This window comes from Orycteropus afer, unplaced genomic scaffold, assembly GCF_000298275.1.
Source record: "Orycteropus afer afer isolate SDZICR_OR568_19922 unplaced genomic scaffold, OryAfe1.0 scaffold00083, whole genome shotgun sequence".
Lineage (NCBI taxonomy): Eukaryota > Metazoa > Chordata > Mammalia > Tubulidentata > Orycteropodidae > Orycteropus > Orycteropus afer.
The window spans coordinates 9,565,850-9,575,239 of NW_006921670.1; the positions used below are offsets into that span (position 1 = coordinate 9,565,850).

At 49.4% G+C, this 9,390-nt stretch overlaps 1 protein-coding gene across 1 annotated transcript in view; it reads left to right on the top strand.

Moving 5' to 3' along the window:
- Positions 1-963: 963 nt before the first annotated feature.
- PNPLA3 (patatin like phospholipase domain containing 3) overlaps positions 964-9,390 on the top strand; it is a 50,755-nt gene continuing 42,328 nt past the window's right edge. The window contains exon 1 of the mRNA XM_007941800.2: positions 964-1,150. Coding sequence (XP_007939991.2) covers positions 964-1,150 — 187 coding nt within the window. The remainder of the gene's footprint in view (positions 1,151-9,390) is intronic.

The window sequence follows — 9,390 nt, forward strand, 5'->3', positions numbered from 1 at the left end:
CATGAATGGAAGGCAATTCAACAAACAGCTACAAGAAATCTTTACATAAATCTCTACGGAAGTAGTTTTCCTTCCGCAGAGTGACCCATGGGTTTGAACCCCCAACCTTCTGGTTAGCAGTCAAATGCCTTAGGCACTACGCCAGCAGATCTCCATGTTGTTGTTATGTGCTGTCGAGTGGGACCCGAGTCATAGCGACCCCTCCTTAGGTTTCCGAGGCAGTATCTCAATGGGGGTAGACTACCCAACCTTCCTTCCGAAGAGTGGCTGGTGAGTTTGAATCGCCAGCCTTCTGGTTAGCAGTCAAGTGCCTCAGGCCCTACACCACCAGAGGTCCTCCAGGGCTCCAGAGCGCCATACAAGGAAGTAAAGACTTCATATTCCACTTAGATACGTGGCTGTCCAAGTCCTGCTCCCCATTTGGAAAAAGGCAGGTTACCGAATGCAAAGGTATGAAGTACCTGAGACTTTCTCTCTCATTTAAGGAGTGACAAGGAACAGAAAAGGGCCACTCCTCGGAAGGAAGGTTGGGCAATCTACTTCCGTAGTGATAGGGCCTCGGAAACCCAAGGAGGGGTCGCTAGGGCTCGGATCCGACTCCACTGCAATAGCCTTTCTGTCTGGGACACGCATTATCCTTGGATTTGTGAAGGCGGGAGGTGCCTGGCCTCTCGCCCCGCCCCGGGTTCGCCCTCGGCCCCGGCCCTGCCCTGCCCTGCCCTGCCCTCAGCCCCGCCCTCTCCGCCCTCGGCCCCGCCCACGGCCCCGAAGGACGCGCTGGGTTGGGGAAGGGGGTGGTGTCCTGCCTGCCCATTGGGCTGCCAGCTGGCTCATTTGCATGGGCAGAGAAGAGCGGAGGCGGGGCCGGGAGGGTGACGTCACGGCGGGCCGCGGTGAGGGCGCGGGTTTAAGAGCTCGCTGACGGTGGGCGGGGCCGCGGAGGGTTTCCGACGCGCCGCTGCAATGTACGACCCCGAGGTCGGCTGGCACCTGTCCTTCGCGGGCAGCGGCTTCCTGGGCTTCTACTACTTAGGGGTGATCCGCTGCATGAACGAGCGCGCCCCGCACCTCCTCCGGGACGCCCGCAAGTTCTACTGCTCGTCGTCCGGCACGTTGTTCTGCGCCACCCTCCTCGCGGGGATACCTCTGGGTGAGAACCGCTCGCACAAGGCTCCGCGGCCCGGGGCGCTCCGGCCCGGCCCGGACGAGCCCTGGGGGCGCGGGGCTGCCGAGGGGCGCGGGGTGCATCCTTGAAGCCCCAGCCCCGAATACAGCAGGGTCTTCCTGAAGTGACTGGGCGTAAGGAGCGGAGCGTGGAGGAAGAGTGGGGACCAGCATCCGCTCAAGCAGCACCGGGTAGGCTGATGGACCCAATTAGGTAGGCTCAGTACCTCTTCTGGCGTAGTAAGGAGCTGTGGTGCGTACGGCAGCTGGCTGCTAACTGCTAACAGAAGGCTAGAGGTTCAAATCCACCAGCTGCCCTGTGGGAGGAAGAGGCAGTCAACATCCATAAAGATTTGCATTCCCGGGGGCAGTCTTGAGTTCTGCCCTAGCTACCCTGTCCTAAAGGGTTGGTAGGAGTCAGAATAGACTCTGTGGCAGTGGGTTTTTAAAATTTTGTTGCAGATCCAACCTGGAGGGGGCTTTGGCTCTTGTCCCAGGGTGGGCACCTTCTGCCTTCTGGGAACTGCAGATGCCCCTGCCCTGCTCTCGTCCAGTGGTGGGCCTCTGGGGTAGGGTTGCTGGTTTAGCGTGTGGATCACCACAGTGTTAGTGTGAGTCAGGGAGAAAGTGGTGGGAAGAGTTGCCTCCACCTCCTTCTGTGTTAGGGACCCTTCCTGGGGGTTGAAGGGGATCCCGTTCCTCCAAGATGGGGGGCATCGCCCCATTCTCTCCTCTAGTCTCACCTGGGCCAGCACACCCTACCGTCACGGTGCCACTGAAAGTGGGGCCCTGGGGGGGCTGGGTTTGCGCTGGCTGGCCGCACCAGGTGCTGAAACCTCTCCAGGGAAGTGAAATGTCCATGTGTAAGGGCCTGGAGTTCTGAGCCTGGGAGCAGCCTGGGCCAAGTGGCAGGCAGCCTGGGCCAAGTGGCAGGCTGATACATTTGGCACCTCCAGGCCCTCCAGGTGGGAAGATACTGCCATTATCAGCCCCGTTATCTGGGTTTCCTTAAAGTTGACCCTCTGCTTGGTTACTGCTGTGTTGAGCAGGGGGTGTGATTGTTCCTGGTGGCCAGGATCCCCTGCTGGCAGACACAGCTATGCCATTAGGCCAGACCAATGAGCATACCCTGGGCTGAACAGGAAGTGGGGGCTGGGAGAGAGGCCACCTGGCTGCTTGGCTGCCTGTCCACCCTCCTAAGTCAGGGAGAGAAGAGCAAGAGGCAGGAAGGGTGACCCCTGGGGAGATGAGCCTTGTGATTTCGTGGCTTCCACTCATAGCAGCCTTGTGTGCAACAGAACAAAACACTGCAGGGTCCTGCACTGTCCTCACAACTGTTGCTATGTTTGAACCCATTGTTGCAGCCCTGTGTCAATCCATCTCACTGGGGATCTTTTTTTTTTTTTTTTTTTAATTGTGATTTTGGGTGAAGATTTACAGAGCAAATTCACTTTCCATACAGCAGTTCACATGCACTTTGTCTCATGACATTTACCACAGTTTAGCACAATGCAACAGCTCCCCTCCCACTTCCTCCCGATAGTTACCTCTTCCCTGTGTCCATCCCTCCATGCACCCCTGCCCCCTGAGCTGTCTCCCTGTGCATAAACAGCCCTTCTTTCTCCCGTAATTATTCTCTCCAAAGAGTGTATCTACCTCAAGTAAATATTCAACTCACATGCCTGTCTTGCTTGGCTGGAAGCCACAGGTGTGGGTTCAATTCCAGACCTGAAGGGCAGCTAGGGGCCATGGTCTCAGTGGTTCCACCAGTCACTGGGGATCTTCTTTCTCACTGACCCTCTATGTTACCAAGCATGGTACCCTTCTCCAGAGACTGGTCCCTCCTGATAACATGTCCGAAGTACATGAGACCAAGTCTCACCGTTTTAGCTTCTAAGAAGTGTTCTAGTTGTACTTCTGGCAGTCCATGATATATTCAATATTATTATGTAACACCAGAATTCAAAGGCATCAATCCTTTGGTGCCAAAGTTGGAAACAAAGAAGGACCAATAGTTACAAAATAGAGAATTGGTGACAGAAATGACTTGAAGATTGCATGATAGAATTTTGCAAGACCAATAATTTTATTCATTGCAAATACCACATCTCAACAACACAGATGATAGATAGACATGTAACCCTCTCCTGACGGGATCAAATCGACTACATCTGTGGAAAGAGATAATGGAGAAGCATAATGTCATCAGTCAAAACAAGGCCAGAGGCCGCCTGTGGAACTGACCATTGATTGCTGATTTGTAAGTTCAAGTTGAAGCTGAAGAAAATGGAAACAAGTTCACGAGAGCCAAAGTACAACCTTGAGTATATCCCACCTTCATTTAGAGACCACCTCTGTGGTGTGGTGAATGACTTACTATGGCTCTTCCAGCTGTGGTCTTGGTGACTCCCACCAGATGACTGGGTGGGACTATGCAAATGTGAGGTGCCTGTGGCCCACCCAGGGGACTGGCTAGCTTGCTAATAATGTAGATAAGGTGCACGGCACCCTTGTCGGGGTGGGACCATGGACATAGGTGTGTGAAACCCTAACATGGGGATTGGTCAGTTTTGCCATCCTGCTAGCCTTAAAATGAGCCCTCCCAGACCAGAAAGAGGCCTCACACTGGCATTAAGAGAATCGCTGAAAGTGGGGCACATCTTTGGCCGCGAGATCCCTGTCCTGAGACAGCAGAGAGACAGCAGCCACAGAGGCAGAACTGAGAGACCAGTGTGGGATGGAGCGGCGGGCTTCCCGGGCTGTGGAGCTGGGAAGCTGACTGCCATTGGGCAGGAAGCTTGCTGGCAGAACGAGGTTCCTATAAAACAAACCAACAAACCAACCAACCAACAAACAAAAAAACCAGACCCACTGCCATCAAGTTGATTCCAACTCATAGTGACCCCCATTGGGTTTCCAAAGCGGTCAGTCTTTACGGAAGTAGTTGGCCCCATCTTCCTTTTGCAGAGTGGCTGGTGGGTGCGAACTGCCAACCTTCTGGTTAGCAGTCAGGTGCCTTAGGCACTAGTCACCAGAGCTCCTTCCTTGGGTGCCTATAGGCAGAGGTCACAGAACTTTGTAACACCAACCGAGCAGGACAAAGGCTGAGGCCAGAGAAAGACGTGCCTTGTGAACAGTTGAGAAGCTGTCCTGACTGAAGAACAGAGTCCTAACTTATTTTTGATCCTAAGTTGTCAGCTGTTACTTCCCTAATAAACCACATGATCGGGAGCAGTGTCTGTGAGTTCTGTGTGGCCAGTGCAACAGATTATCAAAGCCAGCAGAGAAGTGGAGAGTGCCATGAGAGGGACAGTTGTCAGAATTGGCAAGAAGATTGGAGGGTGGTGGCATGTCTGACCTTTGCCTCTAGGAACCAGCCTGGGCTGTTAATGTTCTGAATCCTTCTTCCCCCTTGTGACATGAGAGGAGGTCCGAGCACACCGCCCTCCATGCCCTTTTGCAGTCTCAGGAATAGCATTGACACATTGAACACTAGTGACCAAAGACCTGATGAGTAGTGGGATGACATGAAGGATGTCAAACATGAAGAAAGCAAAAGGTCCTTAGAAAGACAGGAAAGACAAGTGAAAAGGAGAGTGGGTTAGGGTTGGGGCTGGTCGTTGGGGAGTGAAACCAAATGTACATGAAATGTTGAATGTAAAACAAACTCTACTCTGTAAATTTGCACCTAACGTGCAATAATTAAAAAAAAAAAAAAAAAAAAAAAAAAAGACAGGAAAGAAAGAAATAGCCAAAATGGGTATCAGAAGAGACTGATTACTCTTGAAAGGAGAGTAGCTAAAGCAAATGGAAGAAAAGAGGAAGTGGAAAAGCAGACAGAGGATGTCAAAGGGGCTCAGGAAGACAGAGTAAAGCATTAGAATGAAACCTGCAGAGACCTGGAGTTAGAAAACCAAAGGGGAAGAAGACGCTTGGCATTTTCCAAACTGAAAGAACTGAAGAAAACATTCAAGCCTCGAGTTGCAATACTGAAGGATTCTATGGGCAAAATATTGAATGATGCAGGAAACATTAAAAGAAGATGGAAGGAATACACAGAGTCACTGTACCAAAAAGAATTAGTTGACGTTCAGCCATTTCAGGAGGTGGCATGGGATTGAGAACCAGTGGTACAGGAGGAAGAAGTCGAAGCTGCACTGAAGGAACTGGAGAGAAATCAAGCTCCAGGTGTTCTGGTTCCTGGTCCCATTCTGACAGGAATATACCACAAATGGGATGGCTTAAACAAACAGGAGTTTATTCTCTTAGAGTCCAAGTTCAAAGTGCCGGGCTCTAGGGGCTGGGTGAAAGCCCCTGAACCTTGGGGTCCAGCTTTGCCTCCTGCTCCCAGCCCACTGGAGCTAGAGGCCTTTCTTCACTCAGACAGCTGCTGGCTGCTGAGGCTGACAAGCCCCAAGGTTGGCAAGTAAAAAGGCACAGTCCTGATGTTACCAAACCACACGACAGGTCATTCATTCAAGTCCATTTTAAGTCCCCCAGTCGGCAGAGCATGGCAGTCTGCTGAACAACAGTAAGGCTACATGCAGGGTCCAAGCGTGCCATAGGCTAGAGACCATTCCCCAAGGCCTCTGCTTATATTCAGGAAGCAGACCACATTCCCTAAGGCAGCTACTCAGCTGCTTGTGGTAGATCCCACCATGGAGTTGATTGCCAGTCTCATCATAGGAAATAACTACCAGCAGCTGTCCAGCCACTCAACCAGGCCCAGCCAAGTTGACATACAAACTGAACTACCACACTAGGAGTTGATGGAATACCCATTGAGATGTTTCAACAAATGGGATGCAATGCAGGAAGTGCTTGCTCGTTTATGCCAAGAAATTTGGAAGACAGCTACCTGGCCAGTCCACTCAACTGGAATAGATCCATACTAGTGCCCATTCCAAAGAAAGATGACCCAATGGAATGTGGAAATTATTTTTTAAAAAATCATTAAATATCACAGACAAGTAAAATTTTGCTGCAGATAATTCAAAAACAGTTACAGCAGTTCATTGACAGGGTACGTCCAAAAATTCAAGCTGGATTCGGAAGAAGAAATGGATCATTGCTCGTGTCAGATGGATCTTGGCTGAAATAGAGAATACCAGAAAGAAGTTTACCTGTGTTTTATTGACTATGCAAAGGCATTTGACTGTGTGGGTCATTACAAATTATGGATACCATTGCCAACAACAGGAATGCCAGAACACTTCATTGTGCTCATGAGGAACCTGTACATAGACCAAGAGGCAGTTGTTCACACAGAACAAGGGGATTCTGGGTAGTTTAAAATCTGGTAAGGTGTGCATCAGGGCTGTATCCTTTCAGCTACTTATTCAGTCTGTGTGCTGAGCAAGTAAGTATTCTGAGAAGCTGAACTACATGAAGAAGAACATGGCATCAGCATTGGAGGAAGACTCGTTAGGTATCTGATACGCACATGACACAACCGTGCTTGCTCAAAGTGAAGGGAACTTGAAGCACATACTGATGGACAGACTACAGTCTGCTGTAGGGATTCCACTTCAACATAAAGAAGAAAAAGTCCTCACACCTGGACCAGTAAGCATCACAATGGTAAATGGAGAAAAGATTGAAGTTGTCAAAGGTTTCATATTACTTGGTTCCACCATCCAACACCCACGGAAGCAGCAGTCAGGAGACCAGACGTAGTACTGCACTGGGCAGATCTGCTGCAAAAGATCCCTTTAAAGTGTTGAAGAGCAAAGATACCACTTTGAAGACTTAGGTGCACCTAACCCAAGCCTCATAGCCTGGGAAAGCTGGGCAGTGAATAAGAAAGTTCAAAGAAGTATTGATAGCTTTGAATTATGGTGTTGGTGAAGAATATTGGCTATACCATGGACTGCTAGAAGGACCAACAAGTCTGTCCTGGAAGAAGTGCAGCCAGAATGCTCCTTGGAAGTGAGGCTGGCGAGACTTCATCTCACGTACTTTGGACACGTTACCAGGAGGGGCCAGTTTCTGGAGAAGGGCATCGTGCGTGGTAAGGTGGAGGGTCAGTGAAAAAGAGGACCCTCGGTGAGATGGACCAACACAGCGGCCGCAACAAGAGGCCGAGCATGGCGAGGATTGTGAGGCTGGCGCGGGGCCGGGCGGGGTTCCGTGCTGTTGTCCTGGGGGTTGCAGTGTGGAAGAGCCGCCTGGGCAATACCTGGCAACAACAGCAATTGTTTGTTGCTCTTCTTTGTCCATTGTCCAGCTTTCACATGCTTATGAGGTGACTGAAAATGTCATGGCTTGGGCCAGGCACACCTTACTTCTCAAAGTGACCTCTTTGCTTCTTAATACTTCAAGGAGGTGTTGTGAAGCAGATTTGCCCAGTACAATACTTCATTTGATTTCCTGACTGCTGCTTCCATGGATGTAGATTGTGGATCCAAGTAGAATGAAATCCTTGACAACTTCCATCTCTTCTTTGTTTATCATCATGTTGTTTATTGGTCCAGTTGTGAGGATTTTTTTTTCTTCTAATTTGTACTGTGATTTGGATGAAAGTTTACAGAGTAAATGTTTTCCATACAGCAGTAAACATACACTTTGTCTCATGACTATGACTGCAATTTCCCACAATGCAACAGCTCCCCTGCCAATTTCTTCCTGACAGTCACCTCTTCCCTGTACCCTTCCCTCCATGCATTCCTGCCCCCTGAGCTGTCTCCCTGTGCATACACGGCCCTTCTATTCTCCCATGATTGCTCTCTCCAAGGAGTGTATCTACCTAGTGTAAATATCGTATGCCTGTCTTTTGTTTGGCTGGAAGCCACAGGAGTGGGTCCAATTCCAGACCTGAAGGGCAGCTAGGGGCCATGGTCTCAGTGGTTCCACCAGGCTCTATCGGACCAGCAAACCTGGTCCCCCCCCCCTTTTTTTTTCTCCAAGTGATTTTGAGTTTTGTCCACAGTGTTCTCCCTCTCTATCTAGGATCTCCTACATAGATCCCCTTGCAAGCGGTTGACATTGGTAACCGGGCACGATCTAGTTCTTCTTGTCTCATAGTTGTATAGGCTGCAGGTTGGATGGTGTACCAGTCGCTAGGACTAATTGTATCCATGAATTTTTGGTTTTCTTCATTCTTCTTTGCTCTGGACGAGGAGAGACCCATCGTGGCATCTAGATGACAGCTTGCAAGCTTTTAAGATCCCACTCACTACTAGCCAAAGTAGGAGGTGGAACAATGTTTTGTGTAGTATGTTATGCCAGTTGAGCTTGATGTCCCCTGCAACTATGGTCCCACACCCACAGGTTCAACTACTTGGTCCCTCTGGGTAGCTGGCTGTGCCCAAGCAGTGACTACCACCTTGCCTCTTGTCAGCTCTACTATACACACCTGGGAATTCAGATCATACACGTAAACTTATAGGACCGTTGTCTGCCAACCCTATACATGTTCTTGGGTATACTTCCTGTTTCATAGACATACCTACTAGTTCAGCCTGTCCACCAATCTGTCCACCCTTCTAGCCACCTGTATACCCATGTTTGCCTTCACTGACAACGCAGTACTGTATGTGCAAACGGGTTCACCTTTGTTGTCTGTACCTCCTGTATACCTCTCTATGTCTTTCTCTTCCTCAATGCCACCATATTGATCACTCACATTTGGTACATTGCCCTTCTCTTCACCCAAATCAATACTTATCTCTATCTGTCTAACAGTGTTCCCTCCCCTCCCAACCCTAGTAACCAACAAAGAAAATTTTACCTGGACATTCTTACAGATGATACAGATACACTTGTAGAAACATTGTCTGTCAACCCTATACATGGTCATGGGCACACTCCCCACTGCACAGACATACATAATCACTCAGCCTATCCACCCATCTATCCACCATGGATCAATGTTTGCCTTCACTGACAACACAGTACTGTATGTGCAAATGGCTTCATCTTTGTTGTCTGTACCTCCCATGCACCTCTCTATGTCTTCCTCTTCATCAGTGCTACCATGTTGATCACTCACATTTGGTACATTGCCCTTCTTTTCACCCAAATCAATACTTGTCTCTATCTAGCAGTGTTCCCTCCCCTCCTACGCCTGGTAACCAACAAAGAAAGTTTCCTTCCACTTTTCAGTTATTTCTTACAATAATGGACTAATACAATATTCGTCCTTTTGTGATTGACTTATTTCAGTCACCATAATGTCCTCCAAGTTCATCGTGCAGTGTTTTGAGATTATTCTTTTTTTTTTTTTTT